Source organism: Clupea harengus, chromosome 4, assembly GCF_900700415.2.
Source record: "Clupea harengus chromosome 4, Ch_v2.0.2, whole genome shotgun sequence".
Lineage (NCBI taxonomy): Eukaryota > Metazoa > Chordata > Actinopteri > Clupeiformes > Clupeidae > Clupea > Clupea harengus.
This window is the reverse complement of record NC_045155.1, coordinates 30,761,587-30,786,586: the sequence shown is the minus strand read 5'-3', so window position 1 is coordinate 30,786,586 and position 25,000 is coordinate 30,761,587. Positions and strand designations below refer to the sequence as shown.

General features: G+C 44.4%; 1 protein-coding gene across 2 annotated transcripts in view; it reads right to left on the bottom strand.

Moving 5' to 3' along the window:
- cpne5a (copine Va) overlaps nt 1-25,000 on the bottom strand; it is a 98,525-nt gene that overhangs the window by 23,026 nt on the left and 50,499 nt on the right. For both annotated transcript variants that reach the window (XM_031567034.2, XM_031567035.2), the window contains 7 exons: nt 24,056-24,119; nt 15,768-15,871; nt 14,693-14,797; nt 11,288-11,329; nt 10,961-11,036; nt 7,605-7,658; nt 6,989-7,050 (listed from right to left, as the gene is read on the bottom strand). In XM_031567034.2, the coding sequence (XP_031422894.1) occupies nt 6,989-7,050; nt 7,605-7,658; nt 10,961-11,036; nt 11,288-11,329; nt 14,693-14,797; nt 15,768-15,871; nt 24,056-24,119 (507 nt within the window). The remainder of the gene's footprint in view (nt 1-6,988; nt 7,051-7,604; nt 7,659-10,960; nt 11,037-11,287; nt 11,330-14,692; nt 14,798-15,767; nt 15,872-24,055; nt 24,120-25,000) is intronic.

Here is a 25,000-nt window from a genome sequence, read left to right as displayed (position 1 = left end):
GTATCTGCCTGGGAGAGAAACAGCCATCAGCAATATTTCTAAGGTGATAAGGATCATTTTTAATGACATTACTGATGTGAGATTCAAAATTCAAATCAGGGTCTAGAAGCCTGCCAGGATTTTTTTGCAAGGGGCTTGGCATTTTGTGCCAGAGATTTTAAATTAGGGCACAGTATCTCTCTGGACCTTTGCTCCGATAATTAAAACCACAGTCTTATCTTTGTGCATTGGCAAGAAATGATGAGACATCCTCAAGTTGATATAGTCAATGCATTGAATTAGTCCCATGGTCCCTGATGATATTCCCAATGCAATAAATTAGTCCCATGTTCCCTGATGATATTCACAATGCAATAAATTAGTCCCATGTTCCCTGATGATATTCCCAGTGGCAGCATATAGAGACTTAACAACACAGGTCACAGCTGTGTTATCTGTTTGACTGTATCAAATGCAGCACGTCAGTCTTACAGTACTCATATTGAGAGTTTATTGCCATCCATGTTCACTGTCTTTAACTAGCATTGTCTCAGTGCTGTGGTGAGGATAAAAACCAGATTGGAACTTCTCAAATATACAACTAAAATCGAGGTAATCATTTAGCTGTTTACTGTAAATACACATTTCTAAATAATTGTACTTAAAAAAAAACGAGAGGCTTGAAATTGGGCTGAAATGTTTTAGGACTGTAGGATCCAGGTTATTTTTCCTTAGGAGAGGTTTCACAGCAGCAGGGAGTGGGAGGGGGGGGGGACTGGGGGGTTGGTTCCCGTCAGCAGGGAGTGATTTACAACAGCTAGCACTTCATCCTCTAGCCAATCAAACACAGTCTTAAAGGGATCTAGCACTTCATCCTCTAGCCAATCAAACACAGTCTTAAAGGGATCTAGCACTTCATCCTCTAGCCAATCAAACACAGTCTTAAAGGGATCTAGCACTTCATCCTCTAGCCAATCAAACACAGTCTTAAAGGGATCTAGCACTTCATCCTCTAGCCAATCAAACACAGTCTTAAAGGGATCGGGGGAGCAGGTGAGGGGTTTGAGGCGCATTACTTCTTTCCTGAGCATTCTTCTTTATCAACAGCAACAAAACTCATTCAGATCATAGCAGTCTTAGGCAGGTAGGTGTCCAAAGACAGGAGTGGTGTCACACACACACACACACACAGAGGTGTCCAAAGACAGGAGAGGTGTCACACACACACACACACAGGTGTCCAAAGACAGGAGTGGTGTCACACACACACACACACAGAGGTGTCCAAAGACAGGAGAGGTGTCACACACACACACACACACAGGTGTCCAAAGACAGGAGAGGTGTCACACACACACACACACACACACACACACACACACACACACACACACACACACACACACACACACACACACACACACACACACACACACTCACACAGGTGTCCAAAGACAGGAGTGGTGTCACACACACACTGCTAGGTTTAGGTCCAGCCTGGTTTTCGTTATCTTGTCTCTGAAAAGGCAGCAAACTCTTCCCATTTTGATACTGAGGCTATGAAAAGCGTGGCGTTTAGGAGCTGGATTTACGAGGCTGTCAACACTTGAGAAAAGCATTTCTGGGTTATTGTGATTTTCTAGAAATCAGCTTTGCGAAATGAGCTTGTCTTGCGTTCCAAATGGCTTTGTTAAAGTTAGTGAGGTGGGCCTTAAAAATATCATAATGATCTTGAGGCTTAGCTTTTCTCCACTGACACTCAGCCTGCCTAGTGGTTCTTTAAGTTAATAATCTCCCCCGTTCATATTAAGATGGTTGTTCTTTAAGTTAATAATGTCCCCTGTTCATATTAAGATGGTTGTTCTTTAAGTTAATAATGTCCCCTGTTCATATTAAGATGGTTGGATGGTTTCTGATTAGATTGAATCTTCTTAAGTTTGGCTGGTGCTCCAGTGTCAAAGGTAGTTTTTCTGTCTATTATTAAAATCATTGACTAAATCATCACAAGATGACGGACGGATCTGTGGGGGGGTATCTAATTAAAATGTAATCAATATAATTAATATTTATGAAAGCTTCAGCAAGATAACGTTTCCTAACATCCTGCGCAGTAACCATGCTAGATGATGATAGCAATGCGAGAGAAAAGAAAGTACAGCAGTGGTCTGAGATTGGCTGCATTTATATGGCGCTTTTATAGTCATTAGAACACTCAAAGTGCTTTACAAGCTAATGCCTCACACATCTACCCGTTCACACGCGCTCGAGGCCTCTTCGACACATGGCCAGGGGGAGCCGGGATCGAACTAGCAACCTTCCGATCGTTGATCCACTTCTCTACCCATGAACCACTGTTGCCAGGACGTTACCAAGGATACATCAATCCTTAGACATTGATTAATAACTAAATTCAACGTTGACGTTAACAGTATAGCATGATACTCAAACAATCACCAATAGGGATACTTCTGGAGTTCAGGGTATCAGCAAACATAGAGGCCTTATTTTAACAACTAATATTGTAATATTTCTTGAGCAAAATGTTGAGAATGCTCAAGACTATAACATGAAAAGGACGTCTCAATAAGAACAGCAAACATGCAGTAAAGTTTATGTTCAGAAGAGTTTGTTAATAAAAAAAAAAGTCTTGTTGCTTAATGATCGAAACATAGAGAAATGCCATGTTCATTTTTTCCCATCCAGTTTTCCTTAGTGCAGGACGAAGAGCACAGAATAAGATGAAGATACGATTATGTGCAGTTATGCCTGTTCCAAGACAATGAGCCGTATGACAAAGGTGTTTTTCCCTTTCTCTTACAAAAGACTGACTGTAAAAACATTCGTATAGTTTTATTTTTGTATTTGTGTTCTTGTGTCTTATCTCTTGAGTTGAAGCCACTGTTAAAAAGAGGCTCTACCTTGCCTCTCCATTCACCAGCAGTCTGCTTCTCTCTCAAATAGACAAGAGTCTAGTTACAAAAAAATCAGTAAGACTAGTTGGCAGGACACATTGTTGACAATGTTTTCATTAATTACATTTATGTGCTTTGTGTTTTTTTTCTTCTTCTTCAGTTATTCCTTATCTTATGTACTGTAGCCTTGAGGGGAATGAACTTATAAAAAGAAACAAGAAACTCATTTAAAGAAACATTCCTAATAATGAATATACGAAGGAATGAATATTTAGGAAAAAAGCGCTCAGATATTAACATGGCCGCAGGCTGCTCTTTGTTTAAAGGTGTAATTAAACATCGTCTGGAGCCTATTGAAAAGGGTTTACATTTTACATTATCCTTTAGAAATGAGATTTCAGTAGGATACAGTACACTCCAGACTTGATAGGAATTCACACTCCGAAATGCATGAGAAAAAAAAAGACTTCAATCAAATTGAGCCCAAATCCATGCAGGGAATGAAAAATCAATTCCTCGAATAGTTATAGCCTTCGCTGTGGTAGTGATTTTCTTTCTTATAATTTAATATAAGACGCTTCATGTGGAAACCTTAAAGCAGAAGGCAATCTAAACTGACCTGCCATCTTGCTGGTAATACAAAAGGGTAAGCTTTCAAGCTGTCAGACCACAGGAGAGTTACCTCCAGCAAAGTCTACACATGTGGATGAAGCTGACAAGCTCTGACAGACTACAGCAAAGCTGTATGTTCCATTGTTGACTATGATTTTGAACATTCTCTTACAGTTGTTGCAAAACTAAACAGTGTTCCATTATTGACTATGATTTTAAACATTCTCTTATCGTAACGGTGTCAATTATCGGACGGCGTGTGTTATCGGCAAACGTTTGCATTGTCATGTGAATCCATTATTAAACTGAAGTTATAGATTGTTAATCCATTATTAAACTTAGCATTTTTGATTGTTTAACAGAATGGCCGATGTTTGACACTGTCCGATAACTGACATAGGTACGCTACAGTTGTTGCACAACTACACCTTTCAGGAGTGACACTCCAGTATAGCACAGCTCACATATGACCGGGTCTGGATCATGTCATTGAGCTGAACGGGCCTGTCGCTGGTGGAATACACAGAATCCCAATGGAACCAAACTGAGGAAACTGGCACACAGGCACAGAGAAGGGACACTGGATTTGCAACAGAGCTATGGTGCAGGCTATCACACTAAACGTCATAAAGCAGGCTGGCTGGGAGTCATGAGTCGTGTTCAGCGCTGCATGTGAAGGCTCCCTGGTTAAAGACAAATTGCCTCTCAGGTGTAATTCAAAAAGAAAAGCTATTCACTGTTTGTCAGTGTGCTGAAGACCTCAGAGAGTAAAAAAGCGTGTGTGTGTGTGTGTGTGTGTGTGTGTGTGTGTGTGTGTGTGTGTGTGTGTGTGTGTGTGGTGTTTGTGTGTGTGTGTGTGTGTGTGTGTGTGTGTGTGTGTGTGTGTGAGAGAGTGTGTGGTGTGTGTGGTGTGTGTGTGGTGTGTGTGTGTGTGTGTGTGTGTGTGTGTGTGTGTGTGTGTGTGTGTGTGTGTGTGTGTGTGGAGGATTCAGACATGTCTTGGGGATTCAAAGATATTCTACTGCAGTGCACTGTGATGGGCAGGGTAATTTTTGGTGGTGTGCTTTCTTGATTGATGCAAATTTCTGCTTGAAGAAAAGAAGTGATTCTGCCACCTGTTTTCTCAAAAGTGCTCTCAGGTGGAGAGAGAAAAAAAACAGACTTCTGAAAGCATTGAGTGGACGAATGTCTATCTTTTCTCCAGAGAGCTGTGAGGAAAAAAATCTATAAAAAAAACCTACAGCAAGACACATGAAAAGAGGTAATATGGCCGGTTACAAATGTCAGGGCTTGTCCAGGGTGGCTTTATGGAGAACGTTACAGATTGCAGCCCTTTGAAAGGGAAAGGTCAGGCTTTTGTCAGGCTGAATACGGAAACAGGAAGCACACGTCCAACGGCTATTACTCACACTAATGGACAACAGCAGCGGTCGTGTTGGCTTTCCATTCACACCACCTAATCAGAGCTTATTTGTCAGGATATGATTAGCTGTAGTTTTCTCAGCACTCCACACTCAGAGTGAATACACCTTAAGACACCTTAAGGGAAATGTTTGCCAAAAAGAAAAAGGATTTTTTTTTTAAAAGCAGTGTTTGCCAAAAAGAAAAAGGATTTTTCTTTTTTTTAAAGCGGTGTTGTTCAAAAAAGCATGAACAAAGCAAACTTGACTTTGAGCTACAGAAGCTGATATTTGCCCCGTCACTCGCCGCTGTCAGTCTTGCAAACAATGTTACAGGTGTTGGGTATACCCGTGTTGAAGCTATAGCAGAGTGTTTTCTGTCTGTGAGCATTCCACTCACCACTGAAAAATATAAATAATCAATAAATCAGTATTAATAAATCATTAAAAGGCAATAAATCATGAAGTGCTTTTTTTCATAGTTCTTAGAACTGTCGGAGGAAGAACCACCTTTTTTGTGTGTCCGCACTGCAGAAACTGAGAACGACCAAAGACCTTAGAACGCCGTTTTGAGGTACTTTCTCAGCACAGGAACCATGAACCGTGTTGTGAGTGACGTAAGTGTACGAACGGAGTCCCTAGAACTTCCTGGTCCAAAAGCGCCATTGATTAGCCAACGCCTGTTACCATGGGCACGAACACAGATACAACTATGGCACCAATCCACTCCATGTCAGAAGCAAGTGTCTGTAACTGAGGACTTAACACTCGACTCTAGTACACCGGAATAAAACTGGCATTACCATGCCATAATGATGTAATAGCAAAGACATGGCATCATGGGCTGACATGACAATGCTCATAACATGGCTAGGACATGTCACAAGCTAATAAGCTGGCGTGTCATTAAAGATAATGAGGTCTGACGTAAAAATGGTAGCATAACCAATATGGCAGCATAACACTGTCGTCGTATCATTGTATCATTGAAGTACATAGTAATTCAAAACTGTGCTTGACTTTGTGCCATGTCGTATTTGTGACCCAATAATGTTAATCTCATGATGGAAGGTTCAAGTAAACAGGTACTAAAATGATTAAATGTAAACTAAAAGAAACTATTGGGAAGAAACTATTCACTCCACAGCGGGGAGAGGAAGCTGAGGCAGTTAGCGGATCGCTATGAGCATCTGGTACCATGTGTTTACTCCTGTTCTCAGATTTCTGTTGCATTGTCCCGAGGTTTACCCACTGATGAATAACTGCCTGGTTCACCATGCCCATCCTGCTGCAGGCCAAATGCACACTCAAAGCACTGATCTCTACGCACTCAAAGCACTGAGCTCCACACACTCAAAGCACTGAACTCTACACACTCAAAGCACTGATCTCTACACACTCAAAGCACTGATCTCTACGCACTCAAAGCACTGAGCTCCACACACTCAAAGCACTGAACTCTACACACTCAAAGCACTGATCTCTACGCACTCAAAGCACTGAACTCTACACACTCAAAGCACTGATCTCTACACACTCAAAGCACTGAGCTCCACACACTCAAAGCACTGATCTCTACGCACTCAAAGCACTGAGCTCCACACACTCAAAGCACTGAACTCTACACACTCAAAGCACTGATCTCCACACACTCAAAGCACTGAACTCTACACACTCAAAGCACTGATCTCTACACACTCAAAGCACTGAGCTCTACACACTCAAAGCACTGAGCTCCACACACTCAAAGCACTGATCTCTACACACTCAAAGCACTGATCTCTACACACTCAAAGCACTGATCTCTACACACTCAAAGCACTGATCTCCACACACTCAAAGCACATCTGACTTCCTGGGGCCCCATTGTTCCTGCTCGCCTGGACAAGCCGCGGATCCTCATCCTGCATCATTACGCTTGTTTGTTTATAGTCCCAACACCTCTGCTCCTATTATTTCTGCTCCTGCTCGTTTACCACCAACAATAACAACCACGACAACGACAACAGCAACAGCATGAGATTGAGGGGATCACCTGCTGCTTTCGTGCACATCTGTTGGTTCGAGTGGACAGCGCTCACTCACCCTGCTTTGATGTAGTCCAGGAACGTGTGCTCCGACTCCACGGAGAACGCCAGTAAAGTCACCTGGGGGAGCACAAAACTGATTTTAAATAGCTGATATCTGTCTTATTGGCTAAATTGAAAAGGAAAGCCATCACTCTGAAACAGTTTAGCGGTGCAGCCGTGCGTTCGCTACCCTGGGACCGAGAGGGTTCCTGGTCGTATTGATATTTTAATCACATATGCAGAATCTCATTCTGTGTGAGGGGAGAGAGGGTGATGAATCGCTTCACTTGGGTTTCAATTATACTGCCGAAGCCTTCGTTTGTAGGGAAGGCTTCTAACCACTAACGTATTTAAAAATTGAGAGTTTTTGTGTAGCGCATCCGTCATCGGTGCTCAGAGACACCCCATAAATAAAAGCGCTAATAAAACGTTACGGAGTGGGACGTGGCCTTTTCCGCGTGCGTGTGTGGACTGCTGTGTGTGTACGTGAGTGCGTGTGTGGACTGCTGTGTGTGTGGACTGCTGTGTGTGTACGTGAGTGCGTGTGTGGACTGCTGTGTGTGTACGTGAGTCCGTGTGTGTACGTGTGTACGTGAGTACGTGTGTGAGGGGGAGACGCAGGAAGGACTCACCGTCCCTGAGTTGATGTAGCGTCTCTTCTTCATTTTCTTCTTGGCGTTGACCACCTTGAGGAAAAATAGGGGGGAAAAAAAGAAAAGAAAGGACAGATGTCAAACGTGGCCTCACACTGCATTTCACGTTGACGTCTGCTACCCTTTCATTCATTACTCCTTTCCGCTGTATCTCCACGCAAGGACATGGAGAGACACATTTACTGAGCTCTCACTGGACTCGCTCACTCGCTCAGCCGCTAAACAGCTCCACAGAACTCCTGATCTGTAAAACTGCCAACACTATTCTATTTATAGAAACAGAGAACAAAAAACATACGACTGATTGACGAAAAATGTAAATGTACAGTAGTTCTTCTCTCACAAGGACCTGAGCAGAGAGACTATTGTGTCTTCTAACGATGACGAATTACAGATGTAGTCTTAATCACATGAATGACATCACTGTTTTGACTGTCTTTACTATAGGTTTGAAAAGAATGCGCTCCCCTGTCTTTAGTTGGAGAAAGGAGGAAGAGGGTTGGAGAGTAAAAGTCTCTGAACTGTCCTGCATGAGCAGTTCCATGTTGGCAACAAAACCTGTGCAAACTGTCAGCTGACATAATCGCTCGTCTCTGATTGGTCCTGTGGGCCTCGGCAGGAGGGGAAGAGGGAAACAGTGTTGCCTGGCATATTGTTCAGCAGAAGGCCATGTTCCCACAAGCCCAGCGCCTCAGCCTCTCTAAGCCCCACGCAGATGGGCTATGGAAGAGTCTACTGTTGAGCAACAGTCAGGAGACCTGTTGTTTTTCAGGGCCAGATCAGGGCCAGACCAGGGCCAGAATAGGGCCAGAATGGTCGGCTATTTAACAGGCATCTGCCCCTTCGGCACAGACCTTCTTGTCACGCTGCTGTGAACGTCACGCACGGGTGAGGAAGAGGCTACCTTCTTCTCCCAAGACCCAGTGTGTGTGTATGTTTGTGTGTGTGTGTGTGTGTGTGTGTGTGTGTGTGTGTGTGTGTGTGTGTGTGTGTGTGTGTGTGTGTGTGCATCTGTGTCTGTGTATGTGTGTGTGTGTGTTTGTGTGAGAGCTTGATTGTTTGCTCCCTTTTATGTGTCAATCTATTTGTGTGTGAAATCCCCCAGTGGTATTCCCGACACTAACCAATTCCATTACGATTCCCAGTCATCAGTCAGGAAGGGCAATCCCAGCTAGCTATTATGACATATACATTAAGATTCATTGCTTTAAAATGCCTCTCGTCTCCCACTCCTGCTTCGCGGGCTGCGGTGATCAAGAGGCAGCCCAGGATGCAGCCATATGCATTTCATTCCTCACAATTACTAATGGGACAGAAAAGCGGCGGGGTTCGGAATGAGTGGGGTCGGACTGGCTTGACCTGAACGACCTTTGTCATCGTATAGGATTACATCTAAAGTGGGCAAGACCGGACAGTGTTGCAGTCGCGCTAGATGAGAATTTATTACAGATTTGCTCATTTACATGTGCGAGCTGGTTGTCACTCTCCATAAACTAACAACGAAATATGCAAGAGCTGCCATCCTGAAAATGAAGCGCTTAAACAGTGCACAACATTGGACAAGCCTAAAACTACCAGGAAAAAACGAGCGTTTCTACCCTTTGCCAATCACTCGCTGTGCCACTCCACACTCTCTATTACCACCCTTGGTGAGGAAAGTCTAACTTTCACTATCAAAGCCCATCTTCAAGTCCTTCAAGACAAAGTATAACCTGGCCACCTGGTTTCATAATAGCCATGACCCACACTGTGTGTGTGTGTGTGTGTGTGTGTGTGTGTGTGTGTGTGTGTGTGTGTGTGTGTGTGTGTTTGTGTGTGTGTGTGTGTGTGTGTATGTGTGTGTGTGTGTGCGCGCATGTGTGTGTGTACATGTGTGAGCTTGTAAGGCTGTGTATTTGAAAGAACACTGGCATATGTGAAATGCAAAACGCAAGAGTATGTGAATTGCAGAAGTACCCACCCTGCCATATGCTCCTCTGTCGTTTGGCACCAACAGGCATTTGGAATAGAAGTATTCATTTAAAAAACTAAAACAACATGAAGTACTGACATTGAACCAGCTCCAAAAAAAAAGCCCATAATAAAGCAAGACTACTTCTGCTCTGATGCTCATTTTATGCGGACAAGCGAGTGACCAGACTGCTCATTTTGGCGGCGGCAGAATTGATTGAGCGGTCCGTCCTCACGAAGGTTAACTAATGCAGCCCGGCTCTGCGGTGTCAGCAGAGTGAAAGGGCAGGGCGGAAACTGCCACTCCGCGCGCCGCCATCTTGGCTCTGCCGGACGCCTACGTGACTAATTCAAAGGCTAATGCGAGGCAGCACCGTTGCTAATGAGCTAGTCCGACAGGCCCGTCAGAAAACCACAGGCCGTAATAAACAAGATCCCAACCACTACGAGCCGTCTGCTCGGCTGAATGAGATCCATTTTATCATCCTGTCTTTATGGAGGCGTCTCACTATGAACTCTCTTATCAGCCCCACACAGGAGCGATATTAGCTTCTCGACGCTAGCGCCATTCTCAGAGTGGCTCCTGCTGCTCTCTATTCATGCTTTTTCACATTCATATTTAATGAAATACGCACTGCCGCTGAAGCGCACAGTACATTTTTAATCACTGTACACCCCTGTCCTTGGGTGACACGCTCATGCCTTGCCCTCCCAGGAGCCCCAGAAGACTTCTGCTCTCAGTGGCCTTCGCCCTGAAGAACGCTGCCTGGAGTCCCCCTGAGAGATGTGCTGTAGTAGCAGCAGTGGCTGGAGTGGAGGATGCTTCATGGCCCTTCTCCATGAGTAATGCAACAGTAATGAGGTGAACTGCTCTCTCTCTCGCTCTCTCTTTTTTCTTCTCTCTCTCTCACACACACACTCTATCCACCCATCCATCCATCCATCCATCCATCCATCCATCCATCCATCCATCTATCTGTCTATAGTTGTTAACATCTCCGTCTTTCTCTCTTTCTCTTTTTTTTCTCTCTCTCTCACACACACACTCTATCCACCATCCATCCATCTATCTATCTTTCCATATCTATTAAGATCCCTCTCTCTGTCTCTCTCTCTTTCTCTTTTTTTTCTCTCTCTCTCACACACACACTCTATCCACCAATCCATCCATCTATCTATCTTTCCATATCTATTAAGATCCCTTTCTCTCTCTCTCTCTCTCTCTTTCTTTTTTTTCTCTCTCTCTCACACACACACACACTCTATCCACCAATCCATCCATCCATCCATCCATCCATCCATCCATCTATTTGTCTATATCCACATCAACATCAATACATCAATTCTCCCTCTCTCTTTCTCCACTGCCTCCAGTTTTGGCTCACCTCGTAGACGTTGAACTGACTCTGTCCACGCGAGAGGTCTCTGAAGCTGGAGGTGAACTCTCCGATGAAGTCGTGGCTGGATCGTGACAGAGACACACAAGAGCGGGTGGTGACACAGATCCATATCACCCATGAAAACATCATGTAACCTATATTCTCTGTCTGACAGCTGACATTGAAAGTAATGGTTATTGATTGGTTAGGCTCTTAGCGTGTGTGTGTGTGTGTGTGTGTGTGTGTGTGTGTGTGTGTGTGTGTGCGTGCGTGTGTGTGTGCGTGCGTGTGTGCGTGTGTGCGTGTGTGCATGCGCGTGTCATTTAATCCTACCTGCCATCTCTATCCCAGTCATACACCTCCACCTTGATAGACCTGTGGAAATACACACACAAACACACACACACACACACACACACACATACAGAGAAAAGGTCAGTATAGTAAGACCTACTAGCCTCTTCATCCTGTCTGTCCATCATGAGGAAGCAGATACCCTCCTCGCAATGGTGCTCCGTGGAGTCAAACCTGCACTGCGTATATCAGCTCTCAGCAAATCCAACCAATTACATCCTATTAGCTCAAGAGCACAGCTTGAATGAAGCAGACATTGAGAAGTTTGTGTGTGTCTGTGTAAGTATGTAGTGTGTGTGGGTCTGTGTGTGTGCGAACCCTTGAGAGCGAGGCAAAGTTTATGAAGAATCTTCTCATAATGTTTAAATGTTAATTACTTTTGAGGCATTGAATAGACGAGGAGTGTGCACACTCTGTTCAAGTCTGTCTAATGTGATCAATTAGCTCAGCCACGGCTGGTTTGTAGCCTCATTAACTAACGACTCAGCCGAGGCCGCAAGCAAACAAACCCTCCGACCTGAAGGCGGAGGAACGATTTAGGATGAATCTGGCTAATTTGACCCACAGTGTCCTTGCAAATGAACCAGGGTTATTTCGGAAGGAAAATTAAACCAAATGAATCACACAAACTATAACTCGGAAGAAACCCAAGCAGCAGCAGCCTCCTTTCTCCGGTGCCATGACAACTGTGTGTTTTTTGAGTGGAGGGTGGCGGTGCTGATGTCGAATTGCCGTGGCATCAGAGAGTGTTGACTGAACTCTGGTAAACTTTGGGACAAGTTGTTCTCGTCTGCCACAAATGCCTGAGTGATAACAAGGGGGAGGAGGAGGAGGAAGAAGAGGAGAGGGGGGGGGGGGGTTCTTCAGTCAAGCTCCCAAAAATAGGAGATCCTGAAATGAGCCTGTTCCCTCTCTGAGAGGGGTCACATGGAGAGGAGGGGGGAGAGACTCCTGGGTACCCACTGTTGGCTGCAGTGCTATGACGAGAGCCTATGAACACAGAAACATGACCCCTGTGATTGCGTGTGTGGTGTGAGTGTGAGTGTGTGTGTGTGTGTGTGTGTGTGTGTGTGTGTGTGTGTGGTGTGAGTGTGTGTGTGTGTGTGTGTGTGTGTGTGTGTGTGTGTGTGTGGTGTGGTGTGAGTGTGTGTGTGTGTGTGTGTGTGTGTGTGTGGTGTGTGTGTGCTCTGTCCCGTACTCTGTTGTTCTATTGGCTGCCCTTCCGTGATTGACAGGTGAGATTGCCGTGTTGCGGTTATCTACCTGCTGTCGGCAGAGAAACACTGTTTTCTCGCCGTCTGAGTGATTCTAAACTGCTGTGCCAATCAAAGGGAATTTGTTCCTTCCATCTCCACACAGCCATACTCAGAAAGCACCTAGAAGACAGAGAACTTTGGATAGGGTCGGCCAGTGATCCGGCTCCGCTTTGGCAGAACCGGGCCAGTTCGGGTCCAGAACTGGACCGGAAGTGTTCCAGGCTGAGCTCCGCTTTGGTATAGTGTGAGAAAAAGTAAAAGTGCATCTACATTCAGCACTCGGCACGCTATCATGAATTCCAATGTGGGTTAAACCAAAGTCAAGGTGCTTTTGAAGTGCTGAGAAGCTCTTAGGAAATGAAACTCAGGCTCTCTTTGAAGAGTCTTTGATCAGAACGAAGAATGAAACACTCCCCTAAAAGCACATATTCATAAAAGCCATTTTCATGAAAACAATTAGCAAACACAAACAGACAAAAGGTCTAAGGTTTCCTCAAGGCACAGTTTGCACGCTGTATACCATTCACACGGAGGCTGATATTACATATATACACACATTACACATTGATATTGCATAAATATACACACATTACACACTGATGTTACATATATATACACACATTACAAACTGATGTTACATATATAGATTTCATATAGTACATCTGGAGATATTTTAAGAAGGTAAACACACTGTTGGGATCACATGATTTTTGTCCTTTGGCAGGTTAGCTGAGAACTTAAGGAGGTCAAAGGGTATTAGGGTCACACACAGCGTGGCCGCCAGCCAGCCTCAGTGGACTGATGTACACACACACACACACACTCACACACACACACACACAGAGAGACTGAACAACTGACATCAGGTGAAGTGCAATAAAATAGACAAACAAATGCACACACTCGGGTGTACAAACACACACACCCAAACACACACACACAGATTCAGAACCCAGCTGGAGAGGATGGATGAGAGTAGACATTTGCTCCACATTCTTGAGCTTTGGCCAGTCATGACAGATCTGTGACAGGTTTGCGACTGCAAACACCTGCCCGTCCACCAGCGTCACTTGAGCAAGGAGCAAAGGCATACACAGCACCCCCCCCCCCTTCCACACACACACACACACACACACACACACACCCACACACACACACACATTCACATACATACACACAGTCACACACTCACACTGGGAGTGCAAATTAAACAAACAGAGACATAAAAACGAGATAGAGAGGGTAAATATCTATACCTCTCCCCCCCAGTCACTAACACATGTCTCCCCCTCTCACAGACACACAGACACACAGACACACACACACACACACACACACACACACACACACACACAAATAGAGAGAGAGAGAAAGAGAGCGAAGGGGCACAAGAAAACAAACACTCATGAAAACAAGATGGAGAGGGAAGGATATGTGCACTCACTCTATCTCCCCCCGCTCACTCACATGTATCACATCCCACACAAACAACCACAATCACACACACAAACACACAAACACACACACACACACACACACAAACACACAAACACACACACACACACACACACACACAGCCAATCATGTGTAAAGACTAACATTACTCCTATACACGGCATTATGTTTATGCTGCACTCACATCCAAATAAACTCAAAATAAATGAAAGCAATATTATATATACACACACATACTGATATACGTGCAATAGTGGGGACCTATCAGGGTCCTCATTCATTTTAAACACTGATAAGATCAGAAATACCTCACACTCTGAGTGAGTCAGGGCCTAATCAGTGTTGTGATTGCCATCTCTGCCCAGATCAATAAGCTGACAGCCAACTCCCCCTGCACACTGGAGCATAATAACTACCCTAGTCAAGTGGAGATAAAATAAGAGGCCGAAATCGATTGCGTCTAAATTCGCTGAGCACAAGCCATTTCAGAACTGATTATGACACCCACACACAAAAAAAGTATAGAAGGCAATTTCACTCAGAGGAGTCATAGGTTCTGTGTGTATGTGTGTGTGTTGACGCACAAAGATGTGTTTGTGTGTGCGCAAAGTTGTGTGTTTGTGCGTGTGTGTGTGTGTGTGTGTGTGTGTGTGTGTGTGTGCGTGCGTCATACCTGTCATAGTCTCCATTGCAAAGAGCTCTCACAGGGATTGAGAAGGGCTGCCACACTGGATTCAGTGTGTTTTTGACCACCTCAGTCTTGTGACAGATAGTAAACCTAAACGCCAACCAACACACCAAATCAGATATTTAATGCACACATCAACAACATGCACACACACGACATTGCCCATATCGGAATAGTAATGACTCTTAGGACAATCACAGTAATGTTGGCCATATCGGAATATCAATGACTATCAGGACCATAACAATAATGTTGGCCATATCGGAATAGTAATGAGGATCCCAACTGCTATATGATGGATAACAACACAACTCTTACAGTCCGTCCCTACAGTAAACTCTTATATTCTACAGTACGTCCCTACAGTAAACTCTTATTCTACAGTACGTCCCTACAGTAAACTCTTATATTCTACAGTACGTCCCTACAGTAAACTCTTATTCTACAGTACGTCCCTACAGTAAACTCTTATATTCTACAGTACGTCCCTAAGGTAAACCCTCATTCTACAGTACGTCCCTACAGTAAACTCTTATATTCTACAGTACGTCCCTACAGTAAACTCTTATTCTACAGTACGTCCCCACAGTAAACTCTTATATTCTACAGCACAGTACGTCCCCACAGTAAACTCTTATATTCTACAGTACGTCCCTACAGTAAACTCTTATATTCTACAGTACGTCCCTACAGTAAACTCTTATATTCTACAGCACAGTACGTCCCTACAGTAAACTCTTATATTCTACAGCACAGTACGTCCCTACAGTAAACTCTCATTCTACAGTACGTCCCTAAGGTAAACCCTGCCTGGTGTGTCTTCGGTGCTCTGTCACACTAATTGGCTCAGTGCGCTGAAGAAATGAATGGAGCTTGCAATTGCATTTAAAGGCATTTTATAGTCATTGCATAAGTGTGTGTGTGTGTGTGTGTGTGTGTGTATGTTTGGGAGTGAAAGTGTCCTCTCGTGCAGACCCCCCACTGGGAATTGTAGTGAGCAGCATCTGTGACTTGTACACTGGGAGAGAGGAGGATGCTGGGAAAAAACTGTCAAACTCACGTTCCATCCTCATTACTCCTGTAAAAGACCATGAAGGGGTCCGACCTGCCGAAGAAATCCTTCTTATCAAGTTTGTTGGCACAGAACTGCATAGTAGCAAAGTCCTGGGGGAAAGACAAATGACAAGAGAGAGTTAGAGAGAGAGAGAGAGAAAGTGAGGATGAGAAAGAGAAACAGAAGGAGAGAAACAAAGAGAAAAGAGACTAAACAGGAGGGAGCTGTAAAACGAGCAGGATTATAGGCCACCCTTGCTTGTTTGTGGCTGCTCTCGCTCGGAGCAGAAAAGGGACGTGTTTGCAAGCTAAATAAAAACAAGACAATCTCCGAATCTCAATCGTCAGTGAAGCATAGGCAGTAGACAGAGCCTGTTTGTGCTCTGCAGCGCAGGACGAAAAAAAGAGTTTATTTTACCCTGGGCTCCAGCAAAGAGGATGGCGATAATGAGCACACCCACTCTTTTTCATCCTTTACCGACTCAGTGTGCAATACCAGTGTGTGTGTGTGTGTGTGTGTGTGTGTGTGTGTGTGTGTGTGTGTGTGTGTGCGTGCGTGCGTGCGTGCGTGCGTGCGTGCGTGCGTGCGTGCGTGCGTGCGTGCGTGCGTGCGTGTGTGTGTGTGCTGGGTTGAAGGAGGAGAGGAAAATAGAGTGGGTGAGGAACTACCAATTAAATGCACACTTGAAGTACCGTGGTATTATAATAATTACAGCCCTTATATTGCATGCACTTCTGCAGCCTTCATTCTGACACTAACAATACTCTATGAGATACATTTGCTATGTCCACCTTCACTGCAGTTTAAGAGCCATTAAGTCAGGATAGGATAGGAGAGCATTATACATCAGCAGCAGCATTAGTGTGTGTGGGTGCGCGTGTGTGTGTGCGCGTGTGTATGCGTGTGTGTTAGTGTGTGCAAGTGTGTGTGTGTGTGTGTGTGTGTGTGTGTGACGAGTGCAAGAGCGAACAGTGACCTGGGCGTGTGTTATAGGCTGTCGGTGATTCAGTGAACAGGGATAGGAGAGCATACACATCATATACATCAGCGGCAGCATTAGTGTGTGTGGGTGCGCGTGTGTATGCGTGTACGTGTGTGTGTGCAAGTGTGTGTGTGACGAGAGCAAGAGCGAACAGTGACCTGGGCGTGTGTTATAGGCTGTCGGTGATTCAGTGAACAGGGTTCAGTGTCAAAGGATGACATGCACTTGCAGCATTTTAATTTCGATCTGGTTGCCACGAGCATCGTTCCTCTAGACCTGCCTGTCAGTATGGCATAGAATAATGATGGGTACATCTTTCAGACCATGTGAGTGTGTGTGTGTGTGTGTGTGTGTGTGTGTTGTGAATGTGTGTGTGTGTCTATGCAAAAAGGGGGGATTTGATTACATTTGTCTGTATATGAGAATCTGTGTGAGTGTATCTGTATGTGTGCATTCCTGTGTGTGTGTGTGTGTGTGTGTGTGTGTGTGTGTGTGTGTGTTTGAGTGTGTGTGTGTGTTTGAGTGTGTGTGTGTGTGTGTGTTTGAGTGTGTGTGTGTGTGTGTGTGTGTGTGTGTGTGTGTGTGTGTTTGAGTGTGTGTGTGTGTTTGAGTGTGTGTGTGTGTGTGTTTGAGTGTGTGTGTGTGTGTGTGTGTGTGTGTGTGTGTGTTTGAGTGTGTGTGTGTGTGTGTTTGAGTGTGTGTGTGTGTGTGTGTGTGTGTGTGTGTGTTTGAGTGTGTGTGTTTGAGTGTGCATGCATGTGTAACACTGTGTCAGGCCTCCATTCAGCTTGTGATGAGAGGTCACTCTCTGACAGCTCCATAGGTGGCCTGGGGATTCGACTGCACCGATCAGTCCTTTAGATATGAGAGCCGTAATGGCAGCTGCAGCGCCAGTGCCCCACATATGAACAGTGTTGATGGAAACTGCCTCGCATCACAGCACTTTAGAGCCGACAGCCGTGATGGTTGCAGCTGAACTCTCAGGTCATAAAGCTCTTTGGGGTTAATCGATCCTGCTTGCCCTCCTTAGTCGGACACAAACACACACAAACACACACACACACAAACACACACACACCCTCACAGACACACACACACACTTGAGTGCCTCTGGCTGCTAGCCCAAGCTGTATAAGTACACTGTAAGCATAGGCAGGGATATGAGGGCCTTGGCTTTATTTCTCTGAAAGTAACAGTATTGATTAGCAGGATGCTAATCGGCCCCTAGTGAGAATTGGCATTAGCATTCTTTTCAGCATAGTGTTGAATATTGAATGTGTAGCCAGGGGACTTGCTCTAATTGAGGGCTTTCTTTTTTGCTTTTGCTGGTGTCCCAAGCTACTGATGTGAAACTTTCTGGCTGATGATGGCCTCAAGGAAGTTCATTGTGTGGAATACCAATGGAGACCACAAGCATTTTATTATACTTACGATCACCACCAGGCAACGAGCAAAATACTGTTCCCCGTATCGGAATAGTTATGACTATTAGGACCATAACAGTAATGTTGGCTATATCGGAATAGTAATGACTATTAGGTCAGATTCTGTTAAAGCAACTGTTGTTGCGGTTTGACCAACTGCTGGTAAATAAGGGATAGTGAAGGGATAGTGAAGGGATAGTGAAGGGATAGTGAAAGATACTGCGTTCTAGAGCGCGTATCCACCTCATAGCCCCCGGAATCATGCACCCATCACAACCCCCTTCCAGGGAACTTAGATGTAGGATCTTCACCTGCCTGGAGGATCACCGCCAGGCAACTAATAAATACTGACATGCTTTTGTTAAACTGCTGAGAGATCAATTCGACTAAACATTCCCTAAATGACCGGAAACAATGTTGGCGGACTTGAAATAACCGACTGTGTCCAACCTGAGCTAAGTCAGAGTGAACACTAGCTTCTTCTGTTCAGAGGAAATGAAGAGTATGCCCAAACGGAACTAAATATATCTTCCATCGAGTGCTGCGTTGTATACAACTATCGGTGGTAAAAAAATCAGACCGATCGGAGCTCCATGAATATTTCATGTCCCTGCCTGAGCTTAGAAGCTGAGTTTGCCTGTCGTTTGCAGACTATAAAAGACTGACAAGTCTGAGTTCACTTTCAGAGCAAAGATAACTGCTTTACAAAATTAGGACACCCTTTACATTTTAAGGCTCTCGTGGTACAGTGAAACGGCACTATTAGAAATGTCCTTCCAGACAATAAACAACCACAAAAGAAACATTCCTGTACTTAAATAAAACACAGAAGAGTATCAACGTTTTACACAAAAATCAGTGTGCTACATGGATCTTAATTTTGCCATGTAACAAAGGTTTAGTAATGTAAAGTGCTGCTGAAAGTACGAAACTATGAATGTAACTGACTGTAAACAGTAGTGGGGTTACACTATGCAGATAATTCAACACTGAGTTGGGGAGAGTCACTGTGGAGTTTGGCAGGTGTTCTTTTATATTCAGGATCCTGCTGTGCATTGGGTTCTCTGCATGCAGGCATTTCACTGAATAACAATGTTGTGAAAGTATAAAGGGGGTCTCTGAAAAGAGAGAGAGAGAGAGAGAGAGAGACTGATGAAGAGAGGTAAAGGTGGAGGAAGAGAAACAGACATAGGCAAAGAGAAAGAGAAGGATAATGAAAGACAAGAAGACAGAGAAAGACACCCAGTGAATGAGAAAGAGAGAAAGACATTCAAAAGAAAGATGAGGCGGAGGAGAGAGACAAATGAATCCCCTTCGCACTCCTCTCATTTCCTGTAGAAGAGCCAAAGTCACCTCTTTGATCTGTGCAAGAGCCTCTGGTACTCGTATGAAAGCAGGTACCTCCAGAGCCCTCTCATATTACAGAGTCAGGTAGTAGCATCCCTTCAGACCTCTAACACAGCTCTTTCACCCGGCTGAGCATGACAACACAAACACAACCATAAACTTACGCTCTACTAGTACTCTCAGTAGGAGACACAAAATCTTTCAATTCCTCAAAATGTGCTAATGATTTAAAAATTACTGCATCAACTTTTCCTGAAACTATGCGTAATTTGAATTAAGGAGCACTTTATTTAGAGACAGACTGTCTAAATTCATTCTCAACCACTTGGTGTGTTGTAGCCAACCCCATTAATTCCACATTGATTGCTCTTACAAAAGGCCCAAAATGGAGGTCTGCTGTTTCGTTGTGTCTGTGTGTTGTTATCATATCTGACTAGCATGCTAAGTAATTGAAACTGATGTGACAAACGGAGTTCTTTCAAAAGTGCTTGCAGGTATTTAATTGCATGGCTTAGAGCAGAGAATAAGAATTGCAAATCTTGATAATCAGTTTTTTTCTTAATTTCCAATTAAAAGCTTGATCTGTGAATCTGCTCATTCCATCAGGTAATTTAATCTGGGATCAATACACGGTCTGTTTACTTTCACACCCTTCATCACCACAAATGAACCCTCACTCGTATTGCACTTTTGCCATCTTCAGCACACTGCTCTGTTGTGTTTTGCCCAGTCAAAGGGATAGGGAAGGGATAGGGATAACTTTTAATAACATGGAGAAAGCCACTACTAACACTAGCCTCTCCGCAGATCAACTTAAGAGAAAATAATGCAGGTCTGTTAGAGAATCATTCAGTGATTATCACCGTGATGTTTTTGTATTGGTAAGGTACTTAGTCTATTGGTGTTTTTTTATTGGTGAAGTACTTAGTGTATTGTCTGTCCATCCATATGGGTTTGTAAAGTCGTTTTTTTCAGTAATGTTTGTCAAAGAACAAACACAACCTTTCACCAATCATTCACATAAGTGATCCTCATCCATGCTTTTGAGGCCAGTGAAGCATGAGGCACACAGAAACACACCAACACCCATACACTCTCTCTGCATCCCCTGCGTGTGTGTCGTGTCTCCTGTCGTGAGGTTCAGAGGTGTGTTAGAGAGGAATTGTTGGACAGATGTCGTTTTCTCTGGGGGGGGGGGGGGGGGGGGTCTGAACTCCAAGGGAATCGTGAATGTGTCAGCGCCCTTTGAAGCGGACTTCAGAGACACAGAGCTGTCTTGAACTGACCAGAGAGGGAGAGACAGAGAGATGTCTTGAACTGACCAGAGAGAGAGAGAGAGAGAGAGAGAGAGAGAGAGAGGGAGAGAGGGAGAGAGAGCTGTCTTGAACTGACCAGAGATAGAGAGGGAGAGGGAGAGGGAGAGGGAGAGGGAGAGAGAGAGAGGGAGAGCTGTCTTGAACTGACCAGAGAGAGAGAGAGAGAGAGAGAGAGCGATAGAGAGGGAGAGATAGAGAGAGAGAGAGGGCGAGGGAGAGGGAGAGGGAGGATGGATCAAAAACCTTCTATCAGAAACATACACATGTGGTGGAAGAGGAAGCCTCAGCTCAATTAAAAGTAGATTGCCAGCTTCAGGTGGTAGGAGCAGGGGCGGTTTTTCCTACAGGCGGTATAGGCGGTCGCCTAGGGCGCCACTCAGAGGGGGGCGCAAAAAACTGCGCCCAGCAAAAAAAAAAAAAACAAGAATTATGTTTTTGTTTTGCTGGACAGAGTTTTTTTGCGACCCCTTCTATATCTCCAACCAATATTTTGACATAAAAACAAAACATAAAATTAGCCAAAAATCGAAAACGGAAGGGGTACGTACGTCCTTGGTGTTGTCAGAACATGCTAGCACAGTGAGGCGTCCGGGGCGCAATTTAAGAAGAAAAGAAAGGAAGAAGAAGAGAAACGTGCCAAGGAGAAAGGTAAATCCTTAAATCCTGTTCTAGCCTAGAATGAATTCCAGATAAGAAAACGTTCACGAATGCGTGAATTGCCCCGGGCACTTTAGTGGAGTTAAGAAGAAAAGATGTACCTTATCATTGAAAGTTTACCTACTCCCTGTCACATAGTTCTTTAAGGATTTTACAGAGGCGGGTATATCAAAAATGATATGTCCATTTATTCTACATTATACAAAAAAGACATGATTAAAATAGGGGCGCACATATAAAGCCAATAGCCAGTGCAATAACACTACACATATCTTACTCGTTGCATAGCACACCCATTAAGGAAGCCAAACACGGCAACTTGTCAACAAATGAGGAATACTGGTAAAAAAGTGTTGTATTGTCAACTTTAGTGAATGGATTGTATGTAATCTTGCTAGTTAGCTAACGCTAGCTAGCCAGTGACTTGTGACGTTCCTTGTTATTGCCATTCAGTCGAAACATCAGTTCAAGTTCAGCTGTACCGCAATTTGCGTCATTTTGCGTCATAAAAATTTGAGTAATCAAATTTGGACAGCTTTAGTTTTGGTGGAGCGAGCTAGCCAGTTTAATTAGACATGATTCAACTAATCAAGAGCTATGCATCTTGGAATACAAAAATGTGTGTGTCCATAAACAGTTGAACAGGGGGCGTGGCCGGAGCGTAGTCCAGCACAGGCGTGACATTTTCTCAGTGATTTGTTCTTGAATTAATGTTTGTTCATCGTCGCGTTCGTTTTTGTGTTTATGTGAAAGAAATGCAGTCTTACAGGGCAAAATAGCGTTTGAAAGTTGCAATTCCGTTTTCGTGGGGAAAACAAATATTTTTTATTTGTGGGGGGGGGCGCCAGGAGTGAAGCTCGCCTAGAGCGCCAAATGTGCTAGGGCCGCCCCTGGGTAGGAGATGTGAATTCACTGATTAATTAATTTATCTATGTATTGAGTCTTTTCCTAATTACATGCTGCCTAACTTCCAATTTAAAAAATCTATTGATTCCAAGAGTGGAGAAACATTTACACGAGTTGATGAGTCCCTGCTTAGTGCTTGTGTTTGCCTTCCAAGAGTTCTAATGAATTAGCTACATTTTACGACAGAAAACACAGAAGCATCTTTACACACCACCAGCCACACTCCCCATTGGCACCGATAACAGAGAACCTTATCTATCGGAGTCAGCTCCTGTGGTCAGTCTCCAGACGTCTACCTCTCCTTCCCCCTCCTCCACCCGTGATCAGTCTCCAGACGTCTACCTCTCCTCCCACCGTCTCCACCCGTGATCAGTCTCCAGACGTCTACCTCTCCTCCCACCGTCTCCACCCGTGCTGTTCTACCAGGCAGAGTTGATTCCCATTGTGTGATGCCGTAGAGTCAAGGGCCGTTAGTTTGGGGCCATTAGCACCGACTGCTGGATTAACACCGTAGGGCCATAAAACGGAGCAAAACCCATCACCGTGGCAATACATCCTCACTCTGAATCACGCTTTACAACCGAGGTGTAATGTGCAGTCGTGCTAACAGCTGGCTTGAACATTCTGCGCGAGGTAACATGTGGGATTCCGAGCAGCCATTTTACAATGATAGCGTCATAAATGAAGGCCAGGCAGCCACTGGCGGCGACGTGCAGTGGAGCATCACAGAATGCACCTGTTTACATATTTAAGCATGATATTTATCAGTGTTTTCTCCATCTACGCAAAGTCTGTGTCAGCTCTTGGCCATGTATGATGTCCTGGTAGAACAATAATTGGTTAACGATACCATTTAGGGAAGATCAGGTGTAGTTGTATAGGATGAAGAGACTGCTTTCATTTTAACATATGCAGTATACACTTCTCGTCGCCATAGTTACTTCACTAACTCAAGCACATGTGCCTTACTTTTTCTCCAATTTTCATCTCAACCCAAATCAGTGCCTTTGTTAAAATGCGCCCGTGTCAAGGACAGCTGTAACATGTCAGTTTGAAGGGGTGAAGTCAGTTCTACGCAAAAGCCATGCATTATTCAAACCAAATATGGCAATGGTTGTTAAGGAAAGAATAGTTATGCTTTTAACCCACAGTGGTATAAAACCTGGCTGAAATTGTCGAAGACGGTAACAATATGAGGATTTAATTGAAAACCAAGCTCTGTCTTTGGAACTAATGCTCAACCAATAGAACTATGTTCTAAACTATGACCAGTGGGCGTCGCCCTGTTAAAAAGACAAAAGACTCTACATAAGATGGGGTCTGTGTACTTACTCTGCATCTCTGCATAAGACTACATAGGAATGAAGTATGGAGTCTGTGTACTTACTCTGCATCTCTACATAAGACTATATAGGAATGAAGTATGGAGTCTGTGTACTTACTCTGCATCTCTACATAAGACTACATAGGAATGAAGTATGGAGTCTGTGTACTTACTCTGCATCTCTACATAAGACTACATAGGAATGAAGTATGGAGTCTGTGTACTTACTCTGCATCTCTACATAAGAGTACATAGGAATGAAGTATGGAGTCTGTGTACTTACTCTGCATCTCTACATAAGAGTACATAGGAATGAAGTATGGAGTCTGTGTACTTACTCTGCAGTTCCCCAGCTCCTCGGCAGTGAGAATGATGGTACCGCATGTCTTCCCAGGAATGCCCCTATACGGCCAAATGACAAACACACACAATATTCACACATTACCATCAAATTCTCATTTCTCACACCCTTTTCACACAGCTCATGAAGTTGCCGTTATCACGGTAGCTCAGGAGTCTCTTTTGAAAGGCTGCATTGCGCTTTAAATGTTCTTTTTTTTCGGGGGGGGGGAAGGGTCGGTCTGCAGAAGTGAGCAGCCCTGACTGTTATCAAGAAGACAGAGACAGGAAGCCTTTGATGATAGGCCAGAACAGCCCCAGCGCTTCAGAAGAGAGCAGAGGAGCGTGCAGCACTGAGGAGGCTGCATTTACATTCAATAAAGCGGTTCAAGGCTTTTGAAACAGGGCATTTCTTACAAACTAGAGAGGACCTGCAGGTGTTTGCAAGGGGACGAGCCATTTGTAAGTGTGTGCCGAGATAAAAAAAATACAGGTAATTCCACTGACTGAAAAAAAAAGGGGCCTTGAAAAATTGAAAATTGAAAATCGTCCCCTCATTTCAGTCGACACACCAACGTGGCAGAGAAGCTTCCAGAATACAGAGTTATCTGCTGTGGGTTGGTGTTGCAGCCACCTGGCATCCATATTAAAAACGTCACCCCCGGCTAGACATGACTGATCACCACCGTGTGTCCACAGCTCCGAACGGGGCGCTTTGAGATGCACAGGACGACACAGAGCAGGCAAAACATTCGTATCACGCCCGCCCACCCGGTCTGCTGCAGAACACCTGATCCACACTCATGATTTACGGGGAAGCCTTCGCTTTCAGGGAGGCCAGGGGTAGCCAGAGGGAATGTACTGATTATGAGGCTAAACGCCACTCACTACTGTTGACCTAGGAAGTAGGGGGATCATGCTTGAGTATTGTGTGCTGTTGAAAC